The sequence below is a fragment of the Accipiter gentilis genome, chromosome 8 (genome assembly GCF_929443795.1).
Source record: "Accipiter gentilis chromosome 8, bAccGen1.1, whole genome shotgun sequence".
Lineage (NCBI taxonomy): Eukaryota > Metazoa > Chordata > Aves > Accipitriformes > Accipitridae > Astur > Astur gentilis.
Genome location: NC_064887.1, coordinates 41,317,748 through 41,341,833, shown reverse-complemented (window position 1 = coordinate 41,341,833; position 24,086 = coordinate 41,317,748). Strand labels below are relative to the sequence as shown.

Genomic DNA, 24,086 nt, shown 5'->3' with positions numbered 1-24,086 from the left:
AGACACAGTGTTCAATTGAAACTGAAGCAGAAAGAAGCATAAGAGATCCTTAAAATGTACAGTTTAGGCCAATAAATAAAGCTAAGGTCAGACGGATTTTTCAGGAGCTTGCACTTGCTACAAATTTTTGTATTCTTTTCTGAATATGGTCAAGCTAGAGAATGTCTCTTATCCTCTATCAAAAGTCATTTCTCAGAGGGGCATCTATGCATTAAACTGAGATGCCTCCCATATTCCAATCCACATATCCACTTTCCTGAAATTTGTAAAGTGAAAAACCATACCAAAAAATTCAGGTCCCACAATTAGATATTTTCATTGTTATTTTCAAGCATGTGTAGCAGGTACCCGTGTTTTCACACTTGGGAATTAGGTTCCACAGATAGAATTACAAGAAAAACGGTTTGTTGCTCTCTATGAACAATTTAATAACAACCATCATGTGCAAACTAGGCCAAGTCTAGCCACTGATGTTGAACCATAAGCACCACATTGCTTCGTGCAAGTCTCCCCTGCACTGGCAGCAAGCTCATCTGACAAGCCAGATGATCATGCTTCAAATTTCATTCATCACAGCCTTCCACTAGGAAAAATGAAACAGCCTCTGGAGCAGTAAATTGAATGAATTCATAGTTTTTATGCTATAAAACAGCCAAGATCTTTTACTTCCATCTCAAAGAATCACCAGGCTCATCAAATAGGCGCTACACTTTGTCTCAGGTGGACTAACTCTAACAAAACCATGCTTTTTTTTAAAAAAAAAAAAAAAAAAAAAGGAAAAAAACATCAGAACTCAAGAGTTCTTAGAAAAAGATGGCCATAGTATCTACAGATGATGATGCAAAGGGGATGGGGAAGGATGAAATCAGTTTGAACCCAGGATTCTTTGACACTTCCCACTGGAGTTAAGAATCCCAGTACCTCTAACTTAATTCCTTTTCCCACATCCACAGACAGGACAACCTAGCAGGACAGGCTCTGTGTGCCAGTAACACACAGCAGCAATAGCTGTTTGACTGATTCTGCACAGATACTAAATCCATGGTAAGCATGCTTGGCTGAGGAGATTTACTTCTTGCCAGAAGACTTTAAGAATAAGCATATTAAAACGATCATACCAAATAAACATGACCCCTCATTTCAAGTAAGAGGGCTTAAGAGATTCATGGATCCTTACTGGCTTAGCATAAAATGAACGCTTACACAACAGAGAACCAGCACGTCTAACTCCAGGTTTTGGTTCATACTGGATCCAGGAGAAAAAAGTCTGTGTTCAAGAACTACCAATGAGTTATGCTGCCTATTGATAAGCCATAGCATCTGTATTACAATTTGCCCCTCTCTACCTGGAGACGCTAATTGACAAAGTTAGTTGTAGTGAAAGCTTTTATGAAGAGAAGCACTTCACAGAAAGTGTCTTAGCCAAACCACAAATCTTCATTTACAGGCATCCACCTGGTTTAAACTGATAGGATACATTTAGCATAATAATGCATTTAGAAATTAAGCAAATTGCTCCCCAGCGGCTTGCGATGAATTGTTTCCTTAAAAGAGGGGTGCTGTGCTTTGTGCACCTCAACAACTTGCCAGTGTATTCAATGCATCCTTTGTACATACCCGGTCAAAAGGAATGCCATACTTCTTCAAGATTGAGGGCGAAATGAGGGTCATCTTGTGACGGAGGAAAGCATCACATCCCTGAGAGCTTCCTGGAAAAAATCCTGTACAGACATTAAAAAAAGGAGTATCACTATAGGAATATTATATCCAATCAGTTATTTAAGCAGAGACAAGCTGACAAAATGAAAGCCTGCCTAAATACTTTATATAGATCAAAACAATAGGCATACAACTGAAGATGCCAGTAATTGGCACATCCCTCATTGTTTAAAATACCATGTAAATTTTGTGACAACAACTTGCATGTTGAGGCATATAAGTCTAAATCCCATTCAAGTTGAGAGTTAGCATCTAAGTCTTCCATTTCCGGGAATAAGTATCTTGGTCAAAATCTCAGTAAAATCCTAGCAAATTAAGAAACAGAACCTGTCTGTCTCAAGTTTTGGCTAGTATCCTAAACCCTGAGCCACCCTTTTTCTGAATACGGACAAAGAAAAAGTAGCAACCACGCACCATCTATTCCAAACACTGCCATGTCCTTCTTATACCTTCTCTGATGGGCTGCTATATTATTCATGGGAAAGTACTCGTAAGATTCCAGACCGATCTGCCCTACATACCACCCCCAAAAGGAAAAGAAGAAAAAAAAAAAAGGGCATGTAGATGTTAATATTCAGTCAAAAGAAAGAAAGGAAACAAAACATGTCCATCACAAGGCAGTGGAAGGAGGGACACTCATCTACTGGCCACAGTTGTCACTACCCAGTCTGGCAGAGACAGTACGATCTGACTCAGCACTATTAAGTGTTACATTCTACCATAGCTACAAGATCCATGCTGAGCTATTAAAACAAATCACAAATAATTAAAAATACTAAAATTGTGGTTAAAACGGGATAAACCCCTTGATGTCAGCACTTCGCTCCCAGAAACGTCACCTCAACCAATGTAACACCATTTTCCCCTAGACCATGTGTTTCACTCCAAGTGGGTGATTCACTAACAAATTATGTGTTTATAGGGATTAAAAAACATCACCATTTAGGAAAATAAATAACCCAAGCTCTGGAAACAAAACTAATTGATGAGACATAATGGAAGGGGTTTCAGAAAGTGAAAAGGATTACTGGATTCCAGGTTTTCTTATATTTTTGTACTAAAAGCATTTCAATTAAAATTATGACTGTCTGCTACCCAGTCTGTCGTCCCTCTCTGCAGTTCCTCTTTTTAATGCACAGTTTAAGTGGCTCTCATTAAAACTACTAATAAAGAAGCACATTTTAAGTGATTAGCACCAATAACACGGCAACACATTAACATTCTCTCCACGGGCTCCATAGCTCTCCCAGTGAGCCCATTTACAGCTCAGCTATTCATTTTCCATATTAATTGCACACTCATTTCTCCATAGTAAACTTCTTCATAGTATAGACCACTGATGCATAGGACAGGGAGAATGCCCAAGCAGTGATACTGTTTCATTGCAGTTTCAAAACATCACCCATTCTAACTTCTAAAAGGTACTACGCAAGCAAAAACTAAAATAAAGACAAGATCATTGATAATTTGCTTCTGGTTTATACGTTGCCAACCATCAATGTGTCTCAAAAATCGATGATCAGTAAAAATAAGTTACAAACAGCAAGAGATTTAGTATTACTTATGTCAGACTTCAGTGTGGTATTTCAGATTCTACAGAACACAGGTCATCTGGATTTATTGACTTTTTAATAGATGAAAAAGTAACTTTTATAAAACCTGGCAAATGACTAAACTGAACTGTAGCTTTGAAAGGCAACATTTCTGAGCAGCGACTTTCAATATTATTTGTATTTAGGGATCATGGCTCTCAGTGCACGGGAAAACAACACTACCATGCCCTAGGACATTTATCCCCATTTATCCTACACAACCAGTCACTCCCTTCAACATCCTCCCCTTTTTAATTCGTGTATGAAATGTCCAATAGAATGTCAGATTGTCAGCAAGAAATGTCATTACTAGGAATTTGCCTACTTTCTGGCAAAACAGTATGAGAACTTTTTTTACTTTGCATCAGAATGCAGTCTTCCAGATTTTCCTGCCTGCTTCTGCTGCACTAACTTCAACAACAGATTTAAATCATTAAAGTATGCCTCACTGAAGATGAAACACATAGATTTTGAGTTAATTATCCTGGGACAGGAGCTTTTTTTAGCTGGGCAGCGCCTAGAACATTTGCAAGTGAATGAAAATAGTAACAAAAACCAAACACAACATCAACAAATTAAAAAAATATATACTTCTGCAGTCAGACATCTTCCCCGAGCCTTCCAGCATTACCAACTGGAAACCAGCAGAAATGCCAAGGCCAGGACGCCAAACTCTGCGCTTGCTGTTGCTCGTGCTGGGGGTGGGTGGCCCCTTACAGAATGACCTTGGCAGGTGGTCAGGCAAGAACTCATACACGAGTTATGTTCACAGGCAGCTGGGGCTGGTGCTTTGTCAGGCCAAAAATTTAAAGACAGCCTGATGAGAGGTGGAAGTTTATCACAGCTCAAGCTAGCCCTGCTCTTTTTTTTCTTTTTTTTTTTTTTTTTTTTTTTTTTTTTTTTTTGAGGTGGCCTTTATTACACTGAAAAGATGAAGGAGGATGAGGCTGGAATAAAAGGAAAGCCAGCAAACACAGTGCATATCATGTATCATTATACAGGGAAGCGAGAACTCCGCTAGTGATTTTCTGTGAATGCTGTTGCTGAATTTGTAAGCACTTTCCTATTTAAGACTGAAAGTAATCAATGCTAATACTGTATATGTAACATTTAGAGTGTAGGAAGAAAGAATAGTTTCTACCATCCTTTTTCCCTACAGAACCAGAACGTGTGTCAGGAGGGTATCAGGAAGACCCCCCCAGGCTGCACTCCACACAGCTGGAGCAACAGTTCTCACCTCTCTGTTGCAAACCTCATATTATACATGGAGATGCACGATGGGTCTCATTAAACCCATTTTCCAGACACGGAAGCATTTGGTCTCAGTGCCTCAAAATTCAAGGATTTTTTTTCCCCCATCAATTTTAGTTGAAGTCATGGCATCTCAGAATACTGAGGCTTTGAGAAAACAGTTGCACTAGTAGGAAAATTCACTGACAAGAGGACAAGGTTTCTGACTGTGAAGCTATTATACCAATGCAGGTTCATCAAGCAGCTCTTGCAAGATTAAATTAGAACAGCCAGTTCAATGTCAATTCTTTATCAATCTGTTTAAAAATCAAGGGTAGAATCCTCCCGCGGGATGCTTCCGTTTTCACTGACAACACACCCAGGAGGAAGCAAGCTTACCTTTCGCCAGGCGTTCCAATCTCTTGCCGTGTTCTGGAGGTATGGCGTACCTAGGAGAAAGTTAACACAGAAGAAAAAAAATTATCTCTCTATAACGTAAAAACAGTGGAAGAAAAAGAAGGCTAGAAACAAGTGTGGTAATAACTTTCAGCATAGCACACTTACAACTAACGTCTGGAAATACAACCTAACCAAAATTTTAGAAGTCTGGAAGGTATCAGTAACACATAATACATGGAGGAAAGCCAGTATTTTAATAAAAGTCCTTAGACACATTATATGATGTGTGTTATTTTCCTGCAATTTTTTTTAAACAGCATCACAGGACTTGACAAGGTAGATGGAAAAACCGAAAAGACAAAGTGATGATACAGCACTGGAAAAAACAGATATAAATCAGCATAGGGAACAGCAGGCATGTTTTCTGCAAGAAAGACACCAGCAAAATAAAACCATGAGGCTATGGTAAAGAGTAACTCGCAAGAAATTTCAGATGGGCTAAAAAGGTGTGAAGGAGGGCCTGTGTACATCAGCCTATCCACAGCAAATTAAGATTAAGTTTTTCAAAGAAAACTCTGTGTAAAAATTTTTCATTTTATTCAAAAAAGTAAATATCCTTCACAATGGCTGAAGCAGTCAATCCTTCTGTCTATGCTCCATTGTATTGTCCGATACAAAATAACAGAATTAAAACCATCTGATAATTTTCTTGATGAGGTAAATAAAAAAGAAGGGTCTTCTGAGAAAAACAACATTAAAGGGTAGAGGGAACAACTTCTGCACTTTTTAAAAGATGGTCTGCTAGAGCAGGGGTTAAAAAAATGCAAAAGAATTTGATTGAAATAGGGGGTTTTTTTCCACAAGCACAAAGTATTGAACATAATTCTGGAAAAACAATCAACTGCCTAAAGTCACACGCAAGCCTAATTGTAATATTCTCCCGTGATCACTGGAAAACAGCAACAGAGTCCTACTTCTAAAACAGTTTTGCCATGTGAAGAGATAATACGCTAGGTTATAGAAAAGACCCTTCATTTCTACCACCCAGAAGCCTTTCACTGAGCTCTCCTGGGTGTGTAACAGCTCATGACTGCTGCAAACCTGCTCAGTCCACTTCAGCAAGTTAAGAACAAGAAGTTTCTGTTTTCTTCCTGGCAATTTGGACACTTCAATGTGCTTAAATGTAACAAAAACATTAAAAACAACTTGAAAAAAGCTGCAAAAGTTTCTAATAGTTGCAGAAAGTTACACACGATTATTTACAAAAATCAGGAAAGTTTCAAATGGTTGTTTTTCTTCCTGAGAGCTGTTAGTTTCCTTATTGCTTTGAAGTTATACTACCTCAGTATTCACGGCAGCAAAAATCAGGTGACTAAGATTTTATACATACAGGTTATAGTGAGGGAACTAAATACCATGATATACTTAAACATGTTTCACATGATGACACACATAATAATGTAAATGGAATTTTGTAAGTTATTGTTTACATACTGCATCAAATTAAATGTGGCGCTCATACCATTTTTTGTAACAGAGTTTTGAAAATTTACATTTGTGAGAATGACATTTATAGCCAGCTATAACTTTTGTTCAATGTGAATAACAAAAAAATGCATTATTTCTCTTATTTCCAATAAAGATGTCAAAACCATCATGTCTCATTATACCAAGCTGAAAACAGGATATTGTAGCAGGCAACCGCATGATCTCAACAACAGGTAAACAGTATTGCTCTACTTATGATAGGATCTCTCAAAATACACCTAATTTGAGAGGACTTTCAGCCAGTCCCCTTGCTCAGCTTCTCAATTTTCAAGTCTAAAGTTTATCTACAGTGTCAGGAGAAATAGATGGAAGTCATATCCCATATTGCTTTTGTACAAAACCAAAATTTACCTATTGTAGTCTGGCAGGTTAGAAAGGATAACAAAGAACAGAAATCATACGTAGGATGCTTCAAGATTTAGACATTAATCCGATTTAAACTGATGGCTTAAAAAAAAAAAAATCTAAGGGAAAACACTACATAGCACCTAATCTTGTAAAATAATAAATATAGCAATGGACTCCCAACATCCTCTGACCAAAGTTTGACAGTGCCTTAAATTGCATAATTATCAGACAATTCAATTTCATTTGTCTGGGACAAAGCTAGTAGCTTTCATTCTACAAAGACCATTCATCACTTACATAAATGTGATAAAACTAATCCCGATCCAAAGCTCCTTTGTGGGATTAATGTCCCTTAAAACAGGGAAATGAGACATTCCATTCCTTCTGGGAAAAATGCTGAAGGATTGGGAAAGAACTAATTTATGGCTACAAGGCTGTCGATGATTAATGTAATATCCCCAGTCTACAATGCAACCTTCACTTAATTAGTGCCTATAATTGGGAGTTGTAAAGATAAGATTAATTGAATCTCGAGGATGTTAAAAGTTTAATACATTGGAACATGGTTATTGTGTTATCTGAAACTGCAGACTGTAAAAAGCCAAGCTGAGCTTTAGAGAACGGTCCATGGAGAGACAAAGTAAAAGGACTTGCTTGGATAGAAACCAGCAAGAGAGAAGGAATTTCCAGCTTATAAAAAAGAACTATATGTAATAATATACAAATCAGAATACCCTACCACAGAACAGCCTCTTGGTAATAGCTGACTCCAATTTAGAAATTAACTTGTTTGTTTGGGCCAGTCTTTTAGGAAGCAGAGCCTGTACATCCTTACATTTATTCTTAGGAATTCAAAACATTAACCGCAGAAGAGAATTAAAAGTAGGTCAAATTCTGCTTTAAGTTACACTCGCAAATCTGACTGATTTACATAAAGATAGGCAATAAAGAATGAATTTGGGCTGCTATTTAAAACCAGTAAGAGAAACAGAAGGCTTCTGCAACTATTGCACAGATTGAGCTAGCTAGCTCAATCTAGACATAAAATGATTGATTACAAGGTAGAATAACAATGGAGGCGACATGGAAAGATTAGAAATTGCTGCAATCAAAGCAGTACTGTTATTGAGCATATAAACATCCACGAAGGGCTGGCTTTTGTGTACGACCTTATGGTACTATCCTCCCACTTTCACCATGAAAAACGGCCAGGCACTTGTTGGGGACAAAAATCCTTGACAGAGGGAACTGACAAAATGCTGTCATTGAGTATGATTTGTTACCATCCCTCTTGCACCCACAGGCTGGGGCTCAGATCAACAGCAAAACATCTTTAATTCCAGAGACAACTGACTAGATTATGCATGGTAAAGCATATCCAACAATTTCCTTTTCTGTACGCATGACTGAATACATAGTATGGATATTTTCCTTTAGCACCCCAGCCCAAATACTAAATGTAGCAGGTTTCCTCTAGAAAAATACTAAAAAATCTCCACCCTATCAGAAAAAAACCACAAACCACATGTAAAACTACTTCCCTTCCCTGTCCCATTCAGATCATAGCACAAATGCATTCCACAGAGAAAAGGAAGGAGAAGAAACACACCTCAAAATACTGCTTTTATATCAATTGGCCAAAATAGACTACAGTATCCACAAATTGGGCTGTGTCGAGACTATCAGACCGAGAACTGCCCAGTGCTTCTCCCTTGTTGACAGAAGCAGTTTCATGACATCCCTCTGCCTGGGCAAGATTGAATTAGGTGTAGAGCAGGACTAACTTTGATCCAGCCTCGAGCAGACACTTCCTTTTAACCACAGCAAAGACAGAACAAGGATTTTCCACTGCCCCAAACAACCTAAACCAAAGAGAAGTGGTAGTGGCAGCATAAATATTTTAACAGCCCTTCTTAAGAACCATCTTTTTATAGACTACTTCTGCTTCAGAGAAAACATCTGCAACAGCCAACATAAAACACAACAGTACCGAAAATGTTGACCTTGAGCCACTGCTTCAAGTGCAGAATCTGTCTCTTCTGGTTCAACCTGGTTCCCCAATAAAAGCAAAGTCTACGTAAATAGTGCTAAGCCAGCAACTGTTTTAAGATATATCAAACTTCCAAGAAACTGGGCTTGCAAAAAACCCAAGAGACTAATGCCTTAAGTACGTACTTCCAAGGGTCAGCCTTGCAGTGGTTGACCAAGACAAAGGGCCAAGCTTAACGTGAAAACCTGCCATTCAGCAATTTGTCAGATTACAGCATGAATAATGTCTTGCTGCTTTGCCAGGGAATACAAGATTTACAGAACGGGGGAAAAGAAAAAAAAAATCTCAAGATAAAAAAAAGTTATAGCTATGTGACTCAAATGTCATCTTACCCTGAAGTCAACAATCTGAAAGTAATATACTGATCCTTTTAAATTACCTTTTTCTACTCTTTCTACCAAAACAAGAAGGTCCCTGAAATGGATTAAGTATCACCTCTACAAATACGGAACTTGCTGTTCTATGTGAAAGACTTTCAGCTTACAGACTTGTTTCACGAAACCCAATTCCAGCATTTCTGATGTCTACTTCCATGCAATTCTCTGGGTTCCCAAGTATACTGCAAAACTGAGTCTGATTGTAACTACCAGCCATCAGGATCACGGGTCCAGAAGGTATTTGCCCCAAAGCTACAAATGTGTTAGATAATGATTTTGCTACAATGGTAGTTTGCTTTTGTTAACGTAAGTTTAACTGGACGGTCCCCTTTTTATCCTTTACACAAAAGAAAGATCCTTCCTATTTGCCATAAAGGATGTCATTAATAGTGTAATTTTCTTGGTGTTTTGTTTATTCCCCTGGAATGGCTTGATGGATGCGGATAATTATCAGACTATAAAAGCCAGCAAATGTGCTATTTTCTATCGCTCTAAATCATCAAACAAATAAAGTGTGAAACAGCATTTTTGAATACAATTTTCCCCTCTAATGGCTTAGAATTATTATCAGGAACAATGAAAATAAATAAGCAAATGTCTTGTGAGTTAAGAATTAAATGACTATGTCAGTAAAAAAAGAGCAGACAGACCATCCTAGGATAAAAGGACCGGTTTAGAAGCCATTAAGGGATGACATAACAGGGAATTCACTACAGCAGCGACAGCTTCCAGCATCAGGTGCTCTTCAGGGACTTTCTAGTCTAGCACAGATTCTGTCCTCACCACTGCTTCTTCAAAGGGGGTGCAATCCAATTTTGTCATCTTCTTGGCCACTGAGAGCTATTAAAAACTTCATCCATAACAAAGGCAATCCTCAGCCTGCTCACACCCTCTCCACTGGTTTCTCTCTGTTCAAGAGAAATTGTTCTCACCTGAAGCTATCACTAGCTTTGGCAGAGGACCAGACCATCCTGTCCCTTAGCTCAACCTCCTCCCAAAGCTTCCAAGACCTTTTCTTGCTACAGTTGTCACACACACCAAGTTTTTGATAGTTACACCACCTCGCCTCCCCACCTCATTACATGTCAGCCTCTCCTTGCACCAACACAGAGCAATTAAGCAGCGATTAGATTACTAAATCTCACGTACCCACTCTCTACTAGGGACTCGGTACCACGGGCAGGAGGTTCAACCACAAGGCTTCGGAAATGTCACTTCCCTCCGATTCATGCGAGAAGGTAAGAAAGTTAATTTCACAGTGTCTGCACAAGGTCTGGCCAAACAGGCCCCACACAGTTTAACATGCTATAATTACTGAAATAAAGAACAGAAACAAAAAGAGAACAGCACATTTAAAATGCCTAAGACCATGTGTCAAGCTGAGGGTTAGTTATCTGTCTTCAAAGCAGATTTAGTTGTGCCAAGAATACTGACCCTTTGAAGATTCAAATGCCAACCTACTCTCAGTCATGACAGGCAGAATAAAAAGCTATTATTTCAATCTCTCCAAGACAAAGTGTGTCCATAAATGCATAATCTGAATGCTGACCTTCAACATCTTTAGCCCCCATGACAGCAGCAATGCCTCCAAAGAAAACCCCTTAGTCTATCAAGAATATTTATCACCCAATAGAAGCCATTAAGAACCACCACTACATACAGGGTAGTCCCTCATTTGCAAAGTTCACATCCTGCTTCTAAGGCCTAATTTTTCTGCAAGGTAAAACTTATAATACCGTATCTCCTCGGAGTGTCAAAGTAAAGCCAGAGCAACAAAAGTAGCTTTTCCCACACTATTTTAAGCTGTTTTGCAGCCGGGGGGGGGGGGGGGGGAGGAGGTATTTCAACAAGAAGAATGGATTGCTCCTTCATCGATAGCACTATCATCTCCCTCCCTTTCATGGTAACCTCTCTTTTCCTCACCTTTAGTTTCTTCCATGTTTAGCCTTCCTTCATCCCTCTCTCCCTCCCAGTTTGTTAAAAGACAGAAATCAACTCCTTTTCTTCCTCTCCTCATCACCATCTGAGGTTACCCCACAGTGAATTTGCTGTAAATATCCAGTTTCCTTTCTAAAGATCACCATTTGGAAAGGAAAAAATCTCTGGCCTCCCTCTCCATTCCCTTCTGTTGTGGCTCCTTTACATCAAGAATCCAAACACATGCTCTGGAGATAAGATCACACAAGGATGAGAGCGCTCCTTGTTCCTAGGAAAGAACCTTTATCGAGTGTCTGCAGTTTTATCTTTAATGGATCATTTTACAGGACAATAGATGATGGAATTCAGTATCTTTAACCAGCAGTGTCAATGATTTCAAATAATGACATTTTTATTGAAATACACATAGGGAGAAAGATAAACACAGAGGCTGGGGAGTATCTGCTCAAAAAGCCATAATAAGGAGTAAATAGGTAATGACAGAACAAGATTACAACCACACAAACACACCAAATCAACCTGTCTTCTAAAGCTCGGAGAAAAATGAGCTCTGCAGACAGCTGCTCAAACACAATCCTTTGGGAACCAGCACAGGAAGACAATCAGGACAAAACCTGCTCAGAAAGGGCCTGGGTAACAGTAATCATTCTCAGCACTTACACCACAGGGTCTATTTCATTTGGGAAGATCTCTTTTCCATGCTTATAGCTGCCTCATTATCAACCCCATCAACCCCCCCAAGCACAATATGAAGAAATGGCAAGCAATTTAAGCAAGATGAGAAACTTCCCCCTTCCCTTAAGAAAGTAAACTTTGTGCAACTACAAACTCTCCATTTGTCTTCTAGTGACAATGGGCAGAATATCTCAGGTCACTCTGCAGCTGGGATCAAATCCTTATGGATAAAGATTAGAGTCAAACCTAATGTGCCAATCGCATACTACTAAAAGACTCTTTAACCCTTACAGTTGTCATGAGCTATAAATAGTATTAAAGAGGCATTAGTTTCAGGAAGTGACAATCAACAGCAGCTTTTTAAAATTTTGATTTTAAAACAACATTAATTTAAGAGGTACACCTGAACTCACAACTACAAGATCTGCACAAAACAACTGAGCAATTTCACAGTGTTTCACTAACCCAAAACTCAATGAATACAAAAAGGAGATTTTTCCAGAACTCAAATGCAATTTTTAAATACTATTTTAAAACCGAGAGTTTAATATGAACAACCATCTGCTCTTGGAAAGACTATCAATGTACCAGTCCAGTTAGCTTCATAGCAACAAATGCCAGGCACCAAGCACAAAATTACAAATCACATTGGAGTGACTCTCCTTCCTCATGTACAAAATAAACCCATAGTCTGCTTCTGCATGCAGTGAATGAGCAGCATGAAGGGGGTATTTAACTAAGAAAAGGTGTTTTGGGAAAAACATTATGAAATCATTTATTCATTCAGTTTGGCCAAGAAGATAATTAGCCTACAATTCAACAGAGATGAATGACTACAATATTCATCCCTTTGCCATTCTCCACTATTTGTTTTAAAGAACCTGTTCACATCAGATTTATTTCCCAAAACTGGCAATCACATTATTAATTACTGGTTGCTTTCTGTAGTGGATAAAGAAAAGCAAAGATTATGCTTCAAAGACCTTATATTCTAAAAAAACAAAAAACCAAGCAAACAAAAAAAAAAAAAACAAAAACAACCAAACAAAAAAAAAAACCCAAGCCTCACTGCAACTCCAGAAACAAGGAGAAAAAAGGTAACCAGGGGAGATCACAGATGTTCCTGTCTTGTACCAACTGGACTGTGAGAGCTGCCTCCTTTACTGGGCACAGGCACACGTACACTCCTGCTCACAGCTTTTGGAAAAAAATATGGGTAATTTTCTACAGCAGAACAAAAGAAATCTGCTCACTAGTAATGAAAGGTATTTTTGGATTAGGAAACCCCTTGTGCTAGAGGTGCAATGCCTCTACACACACGCTCTTTTCTTTTTTGAGGAAAAAAATATAATTCCAAAGGTTTAATGGTCATCATCCATCAAGCTGCATTGTTTCAAACTACAGCTACTACTTCGAAGCTACTGCCTATGTTCTTGTAAGCATCAAAGCTAGAAGTGTTATAGCTAAGATTTGATAAAGATCAGTGACACAGTTTGTAAAGTTTCCTTTATTTCTTCTACTTGATCCCCTTTGTCATGTTGATTGGCCAGTTAGAAATGAAGTGGATAGAAACCCTGCATATATATTACTTTGAACATTAACTAGTTAACAATTGCACAGCACTCAGAGGACGCAGAGTGCTATTTAAAGTACTGTGATTACTATAGGCTTCTGTTATTTTAAACTACACTTGTACTGCACTTGGCATCACCCAACGTCAATTTTCTCTGCTGAGTAAAGAAAAAAATCCCCGCTGATTTCTGCCAATGTATTAACAAAATGTGAATAAAGACAAAGCTCTGCAATACCACTGTTGGTTCCTTCTGGTCTTTCCAACCCCTGCTTTCAGCACCATGCCAAGCCAGAATTTGCAAGCTCATTCTCCCACAGGGTCCAAGTCAGATCAGGCTGAAAGAGTTACATGAAGCATGGAAGCACATCTCCCTCCCATCTTGTCTCAGTGGCGGAGTGCACTGTTCAAAAGCCTCAGTTATTAAAACCAATCTGTGATCCTGTCAGACTTCCATAGATCTTCATTTCAAATCAGGCTTGAGCTTTGAGCAGACACTTTCAAAACGCAAGAATGAGTTGCAGCAAGAGCCTTCTTGGATCAAAGACATGCTTCTCTCAATCCAGACTGGGACTACTGAGCTGTGATGAATTATTAGTGCTGGCGGAAACAGCAGTACACGCATTAAACACTGTGTCAGTGGAATAGAAGCCCACTTGAAGACACGGCTGTAAAAATGAGGATGGGATCTCAGATCAGCATTACCACCTTCCAAGATCATTATGGAAAGGTACAAAGACAAACCATAGATTGGAAGGATCTTCCCTTTACTAGGTTAGGTACAACTCACAGATGAGCCCCAATCTCTAAGACTTTATAATTTCAAACTAGTTAAATAGGCCCAGTAAAGATGGACATAAAATACACAGACAGAAAACTAAAGTGGCAGCAAAGTACATACTAATACCATGCCTTTTGCAGTGGATTTAGACAAGAATAAGCAACAGAAAGAGCAAAGGACTTTGTGGGGGAAGTACATATACAGAACAGAGCTGAGTGAAAGGAGGAGGGAGACCAAATGGGTACAAGCAGCCAGCTGGCTGGCTCAGGTCATTTCATCCATTCTCTTACAGAGCAACAGTCCCTCCTCAGACAAGTTCCATAGTTGATCCCATCAGTCCAAGAGTCTGGCTTGATCTTCATAGCATTTTCTCTCAAAGTTAAATGAGGGTGAACGAAGAAACGCAACATGCGAGCCCTGCCTCCCCAGAATACCATGTTTCCTGTGTATCGGAAAAATTACCTTTTAATAATCTGTCTACTACAGCATAATAAAACACAACAAAAATCTAAGTCTATTAAAAAGAAAAATCTCTACTATTCCAACTGCAGGCACCTGATTGAGAAGATAATCCACATAACACAAGTTAAAGCTCATAACTCTCCATGTAGTTTGGTTTGATGACTTAACCACATTAAAACCACTCCAGTCACACAAGATTTAGTCTCTGTACAATATGTCGATCCCTTGGATTTTCAAAGCAGACTATCAGCTAGCATCCTTCCCTTTCTAATGAGATTTACATCATCCTTCACCCACAGCACCACCTCCAGGACAAACAGAACCCCTCAGACCTGAGGGAAGCCTGGAGGAAGGCTTGTTTGAATATTACTAGTATACTGGGGTTTGTATTGATTAACTAATGACTGCGGTATATGAAGCTTGAAAGGCTGTATTAATAACTCACTGCTGCACTGCTCTCATTTATCAGTGAATTACAGGGGGATGCAACTCTGCATCTCAATATATCACTCCTTTCACAAATCTCAGAGCAAAATCAACATGCACACAGATTCTCAATGCAGAAAGCCTATTCCAAAGCAGCTTTCACCTAACAGTTTTGGAAGAGGTACGGGAGTGAAAAGCTGTTCTGCCTGGCCATACTTTATCTCACTTTCCTTTTATTTCTTTTAATGAATATCACTGTTCCTTCCTCTATCCCTTTTATCAACAGAAAAGGGTCTTGCTTTGCCAAATCTGCCTGAGAGCAAATGGTGTCGCAGCTAATCTATAAATCAACCATCACCATAAATTCTACTCTTTCTCCATCCAAAACTGCAGAGCTGTAAAACAGATTACATGAGATAGCAGAAGCAGAAAGGAAATTTGTGAGCTGCAAGGAACCCATCACAGCCAAATGGCCTTCCCCTGCCCCTCCTTTCTCCCCCACTCCACCCCAACAAGCCTATAAATCTCTACTGTCAGGAGTGGAACACACAAACCACAAATGTGTGCACACATTTAAGAGCAAGGCAACCCCACACATTTTGCATGGAAGACTGATGCAGACCTTGGGGATTGAGGGAGGAAAGGCTGCAGAATCTTCTTCTGAATTCCCTAACACCGAGAAATAGGAAAAGTAAAACTCGGGGGGGGGGGGGGGGGGGGGGGGGGGGGGGGGGGGTGACGACAGATTTTCTGTTTGGAGCAAAATGAAAAGTCATAATGTAACAAGTTCAGAGTCATCAGTTCCCTCAAGGGCAAAACACATACGTGATTCCAGCTAATCTAGCTTTAAGAAACTCACAGGATCTCCAGGGTGCAAGGGTTACTGAGATCCCAATAATCAAGACTTATAATCACATCTGATCAATTCAGCAATTCAACTGCCTTGTGCAATGGCCCCCTAAGGGAATGTAATAGTTAGAAGGCAATAAATGATGCAAGGGACAAGGGCCCTTCCCCCCTGCTGCCATACAATTCAGTATCAAACATTAAACCCAGCTGCTTTAAATGAGATTACATCAAGCTCGCAACAAACGGCAACATATGTGAGAGTGTGTTAAAGCAGGGGGATAGTGCAGCATACCACATGGGGGGAAATGGGGATAAGGACCCAGCATCCTGCACTGAAAATGAAGGAGAGAAGTTGGAAGAGTTCAGCTCTATGACTGTATTAGGTCATTTTCCTTCTCCAAGATAGTTTTTCCAAGGATTAACATTTTCTATCCTGGGGGGAGGATAGGACAAGAGTTCTGACTCAGACAGCTGCAATGTTCCCTAAGACAACAATGAAAAATAAAATCAGCAGGGAGAGCCTCAGCACTTGCATATCTGCAGCTGCTTTAGTATATGCTTTTAGCCAAGAATAAAGAGGGTTCCTTTTACAAGCCTCTCCCAGGGGAACAATCACGTCTTGCTTTAAATCTCCCCATCATAGCACTGTTAGAAAGTGTAAGGCTTCCCTATTGATAGTGGCATCAGTTGCAGATACTACAAATTTATTAAATGGTAGATGTTACAAGTAAGTCCTCCCATGGACTTGTTTTCCTCGATTCCTACAGACAGACTTACCCTGTACAGGGAAGCTCGCTAGACACCTGGAGGAATGAAAGCAGAAATTCAAAAATACTTTAACCAACAAAGTTTTCAGATAACTCTATGGACTTTCAAATAAGCAGTCTTAAGACTTTTACAGGACAGAATTCCAGAAGTGTTTTTTAAAATGTAATTGTATCTGTGACCAGTGCTTTCAACTAATCATATTATTTTAAAGTTCCTTTGGTAATTTGTCCTTAATTCCACATAAACTGCTGTTCTGGCATAAAGTGTACTTTGTGATATCAAAGTCAAACAGATTAGGCATGATCCACTTTCAGCAAGGGAATGTTTTGGAGAGGAGACCATATAACTTAAAAGCTAAAGCTGGCTCCCTATTTTAATTAAAGGGGATTAAACATCCATCATGATAAGGAAACAGGGACATTTTATAAAAATCAATTACCATCCTCAGTGTCACTCTGGTTTAACACCTGCAGTTTCTGAGAGAAAAAAAATACAGTGTAACATCCCATTAGTACTTACAGAAGGTATGTTAAATATTGTTGCTATACAGCAAGATCAGTCACAAAGTATCCGAGAAAAATAACCTTATTACCCAGTCAGGTGTAAAAGTGTTGACAAAACAAGATGGAGGCATTAGACCTCCAAAGTGTATCCATCAAATTCACATTATTGAGATTTAAAGTTTCCTTCAGCACTTCCCTACCACAGGAAGCCCTCAAGGTAGGTATTCCACATTTTTATAGAGATGAAACAAAGTGATGGTGTAGTATCACAGTGTTTAAAAAAATACGCTTTTGAAATCGCAAGGGCTGAGATGCATACGTTCCTCAATAAAATGCCATAATAACCATAAAGTATGAGGCTTGGCATTCAGTTTTGTTGCTTCTGTCATTATAAAAATCAGTCTTCTGTTAGCATCGTTTGACAATATGCTCTATTTTAGATCTCAGCATATGAATGTATAAGGTAATTACACATAATATGTATAATTGATACAGTAAAAACTCCTACCACAAGAAGTTTAATATAGGGCTGCAAAATGAAATACATTCAAACTTTTGAAAAAACTGAAGACAGCCTATGAAAAGGTTGTAATTAAACTACTAATGGGAGAGGGACATTTTATAATTTGAGAAACAAGCAAGCAAAAGACTCAATCTGGCAGCTCCCTGCCTGAGAAGCTTAACATGAAGTTACACAACAGCTCCAATTCCTGGTATGTTTGATGGAAAGTGCCCACACCTTCCATGCTACCGCTTCAGCCTGTCAGACTGATTTTCCAGTTAAAAACAACAGTGTGACTACAATGTAGACCAGATGCATACGCCTGAAAAACAGCACATCAGAAAAGATGATCATCTTTGATATGAGGCAAGTATAACCCAAACGGGGCAATATGGATATCTTTGCAGCAGCAATCATTATGGCTAAAGATATATAACAGTGCTTATTCTTCTTGGTACAAGATGACAGAATTTAAGAAATAAATGCATTGCAATCTACAGGCATAGATAAATCATGTAATGAGACTGGAAGCAGGAAAAATGCTGTCTTCCATTAACCCCTTTCCTTTCCCTCATCACTGGATGACTGCTCAAGTATTTCACTTAGTGCTGAACAATTTTTTAACCTGCATCCCCAGTGACACAACTCCGTGTAGACAACTGACATTGCTGCAGCCTGTTCTACTCTGCTTATGGAAAGAAACAGTACAAGAAAGTTTTGGCAGCAGGACTTCTCTGCAGTGACAAAGACACACATTAATCAAGGAGCTGTATGACCAAGCAGATGCACATTAGGTTGTACAAAGCAGCCATCTTCAGTTGTGGAGCCATAGACATTTATTTTAACTCTAATCCCAACAGTCCCCACAGCACCTCTTTTGTAAGAGGTATGACCCAAAATTCCAAAGACAGAAATGAAAGACACGTACGAAATACTTCAGTAACTATCCTCCCTGACCCTTGAGACAGATTCCTTTCTCAGCTTATCTCTGTCCATTGAGGTGGCTTCTCATGGTCTGAACATATCATCCAGATCTCCCCGAGAAGGTACTTCGCTTCTTCCACAGCAAATAAACATACAGATTTCTTGTAGAACCCACCTGAATGAGGTCTAGGAGGCAACCTCAATCAGCCCAATTCTTTTCTCGCCATCGTAAGGAAGCAGAGCTGGTGGGTTCTCACCACCCCTATGCAATGACCTGCAAGCAAGACTTTGGTTGCACAGCCTGGATTAAAGTAGCCTAAGATAATTTATGAGAGACATGAAGAAAGAGCTATGGTTTTTAACAGACAATTTTGAAGCAGAATACTACCAATATACAGAGTCCTTTGTTTCACTATATAAATATCTCTGACAGCCAAACAATAACTCTGTCTCTTATTTTAGAGCTCAACCCCAAACTGGTAGACTTCGTAACTCTCCACACTCCTGCTATTCCCTGAGGTGCTTCTAAAGATGATCACTGTCAGAGTCAAAGAGTCTATAAAAAGGATGAAGGAAGCTGGGAAATTTCCACAGAGGTGGTGCCAGAAAAACAGAACTAACATTTTAGCCATCTTTGAGTAAAGCCAGGCTGCACCACTGGAATTTCATCACTGCAGTCCAAGAGCTCCCCCAGCTGAGCTCTAGGAAGACTGCAGTCGCAACCAAAAGACGGGTGATTGCTCAGGTACCTGGAAAGTTCCAGGTCTGCTCAAAGGGGTATTCAGATTTACTCCTCAGAAGCCAATGCTTGTTCACAGAAGAGCTTGAGAATTCATTAACAGAAGCTGTCATAGAGAAGAATAAGGAAGAAATGACTTGGGCAAGTAGCATACTCTTGCCTTATGCTTAAGGGAACAGCAGGGAGGCCTGCCAAACCAGCAGTGGCATCCTGTCACAATACATCTAGTTTTGTCTTACACACTGTCTATGTAAGAAAACTCCATTGAACGGGAAAACGTTTTGCCCAAAACATGGTCTGTCCTCAAAATCTTCATTTTTCCCCAACTGTGTAAGGTTTACAAAACTAGTTACTATAAAAGAACTAGACAAACACAGAATGGCTTGATGAAAATCCTCCCTTTTTAAGTCGGTAAAAGTACCTTTTTTTTTTTTTCCAAAACAACAAACCAAAAGCCAATCAGGTGCAGAGCACCTTCCTGCTTTGATTTTTTACCAGCAATGCCTGAGCTCCTTTACAAAACAATTTTATTATTTCTATTCTCTATTCCAATTATAAGCAGTAGTGACTGAACTCTTCAACAACCAAAACCCCTCTTAGGGGAATATTAGGTGTTCCTCAGCATCTTCTCCAAATCCTCAGAAGATTAGACAGAAATAAAAGCTACCAAGAACTTCTAAGCCAGATACAATTTTCCATCTACAGTTTCCACCTCTTTCTGATACTTAACCTCTTCACACACACATGCTACACAAAGGTGTTTCAGGTTTTACTGTCTAGAGGTTTGTTTTGTTTGTTTCTCTACTATGCAATCCGTATTTCCCACGGAAACAACAAATATATGGACATAAGGAAAAACCACTGTTTAGTAAAGATGAGGCAACAGCTTCCTGCAATGAGTTTATCATCCTTATGATATACACAGTATGTGGATATCCATATATTGTATCTACAATACTAAGAAAAGAAAAAAAGAAAAACCACCCCAAAAAAACTCAAAACACCAAAACCTCCCCACCACCCCCCAAAAAAACCCCAAACCGACACGAAACCAAACAATAGCATGAAGTTCCTAAGATGCATGCAAGAAGAAAAACAGTTTAGGTCAGCCTAAAAATACTCATGTATATTTCATTGAACATCTGTTTACTGTAAATTTTGCTCACAATGTAAGAGTTTGTGGAACAGCCTTTATTTTCATGCTGTAACCAGCTTCTCTTTTCAAGGTAATCTGTTGTTCTTTCTACTTTTCTGGGCTCGGAAAAAAAAAAGCAAGCAGAAAAGACAGATGAGGCAGAACTGATAAACACGCAGGCATGAAAGGAGCAGTCAGAGACAGCCACAATCGCATGACCCTAACACAAACCTCAGGTCAGTTGCTCATATGACTCTAAGAGCAGCCAGCTCTCAAGAGGACACTGGCTTTGCTGGTGGTCACTGGGCTGTATGGGTAAAGGAGAGGATAGGCTCCTCGCGTGCTGGTGGCACCACCTACTGGGGATGGGGACCAAAAAAACCCCACGTTTGATGACCTGCTGCTGAAGAAAAAACTGACAGTATGTAAAATGAGAGACAGCGTGTCACATTTCATTCCTAATCCAGAGTCAGGTTTCTTCAGATCAAGCTTGTTTACAGAGATTCTGAAAAATCCTTGTGCATCTGCCTGAAAGAGGGAGACTAAGAATCAGGTATGCTGGGGCGATTTTCTGACATGTTGGAAAGATTTTTAAAATTCACATTAAGACTATAGCTGAATGTTGCAGATTCAGTCCCTCCTTCCACTCCTTTTCAAGACTGTAAAAGAACACTATATCCATTCATTACAGCCTCTTTGCTGTTGGTAGCTTTTAGATGCCCACAGGCACTAACAGCCTGGAGATACTTGGTGTCCCCTGGGGACTCATATTGCAGAGATGGGAGGATCTTGTCTGCCACTGCCAGGGCACAATGACAGCAGCTTCACAGTGACATTTAAGCTCCAATTTGCACGAAAATGTCAATATTTATTAGTCACATCAAGATCTTCAGTAAAGCTCTTGCATGTTGCTAAGTGTGTCTGGCTATACTTTTAAATAGGAGGCTTGAGAAAAAAGTAGGCTGGTTCTTGGTAACATATTCTGGATTTCCTAACTTCTTCATTTCACCCTTATCTATTGATTATTTCTGTTTCTTCCAATCAGTCTATGCATCAACAGCATTGAAAAATGCTTATCATTACCCTAACAATTGACCGTGAAAAAGTAACCCTTTGACCTACCTTGTCCCTGGAGTTGTAAGCATACTTACTTATTTAAATAATGAAAATTTTAAAGTAACAGATGTCTCCTGCCTACTGCACAACGCAAGAACAACAGTCTCTCACTATTGAAGTGCATATGAAGCATCCACACATTCCCACCATCATTTGCTCTCCCACATAATGGGACTGCTCTCCTATGCATTAGGTTCCAAAAAGCCCCAAGTGCTGAAAACTGTTTTTACTTTTCATGTCAACAAGTCTCCCTAATTCTGCTAGTTTTCCAGAAAGTCGGGAATTAGGCCTCTGAGCCAGTCAGCATGAAAGAAAGTAAAACTGCTTTCAAATGGGGGGGGGGGGGGGGGGAGGAAGTGAGAGACTAAGAGGCCTGATGGAATTAGGTAGACCTGAAGAAAAGGGTATTGCAGTGGCCTTTAAGTGAGGGCAAAGGTTTGTAGCCACTGTCTATAGGTACTCTATCACTTACCAGGATTTTGGCTCCCCAAAATGCAAGTAGTTGATACTGTAGAGATCCATGTCTTCTGTATGCCAAGCAAATGTTGTCTTCCACATCCCAAAGTAGAGGTAGGGAGTGTTCACACCTTCTATGATAATGCCACACTCATGTTCCACCATGTCCAAGAGAGTGTTCAGATTACCAATATTCCATTCTTCCACATCCTGTAATTCAAAAGAAATTTTTGTACCAGAACATATCAGGACTTGCTAAGCAGAATGACAGCCTACAGCTTCTTTTCAATGCCTTAAAATGTGGATATCCTAGTGTTATCTGCATTAATTTAATTCCACCTCCTTCCAGAAAGCTTACTTTCACTGTTCATCAATAACCATGAAAAGGATGCATTACCACTACTTTGTGGCAAAGGGAACTGATTACTAGCTTCTCATTAAATGCGTTCTCTGAAGAGGCACTTGTACTACGTGATACTCTACCATTCAGTAAACTGTTCAACTAATAAACATAAGATAAACTAAGGGTAAAATACACATCTGTCAATTACTTATTCCGTCCAGACATTCTTCACCTGATGAACACGTATCAGCTGATGAGAAACACTAGCCTTCAATGTGCCCAAAGTGGCAGAGGCCTCTACACCAGCTCCGTGCTTCAGATACAAGAACAGGGAAGAGAGTTTTGTTGTTATCAATATTCAAACAGAAAGAGAATAAACATAAGTTCTAAATCTGATAGTTGGTTCTCTCTACTTCGATTATGAAATACAGAAGTCACATAAACTGGTACAAATTTTTAACCTTGATATTGCCTGAAGAGTAATACAGTCTCCAAAAGGAAACAGTTTCCTTCACAGCCCTTGCATGCAAGTAACTGATAGGTATGCGAGCAATCCCAGCTTCATGCTGCTTGCTGGAGTAACTGCAAGACAGTGAAACTCAAGCTGCTCGATCTTGAAACTTTGTAAATCAATCTGAAAAAAAAACCCCAAAACAGGGGCAAGGGAGAAAGGGCTGAAGAAAGGAAGCGGCTGAAAAGTGAGATGATGCAGAAGGAGAATGTTTTTCATGACTCACACCTCAATGCTTTCAACAATGTCAGTAGCTGGACAATAGGAAATGCTCTTTAGGTGTGATTGGTAATTCAATTACTTAATTTCTGCTTATAGGAACTTGAAGGAAACAATGTATATTCAGTACATTGCAGAAGCTACTTCTCCTAAAGCTTGCTTTTGTGTCTGGTTATGTCACCTTCCCTGATCATACCATGGACAAGAATGTGATACTCTCATCAAAGCACTAAATACTATGGATAACTTGGATGTCTGTGGCTGTGAAGACCTCAGATATCTATGTTTATTCCAGTTAATTCCATATTATACCTTATTGATAATAAAAAGACACTTATACATCAACATTCAGTTTATACTGCAGACAATCAGACAACACTCCAAAAAAGGGCCACTTTCCACTCAGAACTACAGAGGAAGGGCACTGCTTTAGATTAGCTGCCTAAACAGAGCAAGAAGATAAGCAACCTTTTTCAGTTACAGTAGAAGAAACCACAACAGAATTACTTTAGACATAGGATGCAATTTCACCAAGGAAAAGCTTAAACAATTTGAATTGTAAAATAATTTAGCATGCAGGTGCATTTTATCCCACTATAGCTGTCTACAAAGAAAAAATCCAAATGTAAGTATTTTAGTTGTGTGAAGAATCAAAAAAAGTATTTTTGATGAAGCACCCCATTCCTTGAAATGCTGCTTGTCTCTAGCTCTCTACAGTGCTTCAGCAGAAATCTATTTTATTCCCTTAAAAAACCCCACACAAACAAAAATCAAACCCTAGCATTACAGAGATCAGGATCAGTAGCTTGCTTTTAATTTACCTGCATACCACCACATGTATCTTGGCACATCACTATGATACCAGTCCAGTTTTCTTTAACAACTTTTTCTGCAAGCTGTATACAA

At 39.3% G+C, this 24,086-nt stretch overlaps 1 protein-coding gene across 3 annotated transcripts in view; it reads right to left on the bottom strand.

Annotated features, from left to right (window-relative positions):
- The window catches only part of KDM4B (lysine demethylase 4B), a 95,422-nt gene that overhangs the window by 53,406 nt on the left and 17,930 nt on the right, over positions 1 to 24,086 (bottom strand). For all 3 annotated transcript variants that reach the window (XM_049807566.1, XM_049807567.1, XM_049807569.1), the window contains exons 5-7: positions 22,124 to 22,317; positions 4,941 to 4,990; positions 1,618 to 1,721 (exon numbers count right to left, since the gene is read on the bottom strand). In XM_049807566.1, coding sequence (XP_049663523.1) covers positions 1,618 to 1,721; positions 4,941 to 4,990; positions 22,124 to 22,317 — 348 coding nt within the window. The remainder of the gene's footprint in view (positions 1 to 1,617; positions 1,722 to 4,940; positions 4,991 to 22,123; positions 22,318 to 24,086) is intronic.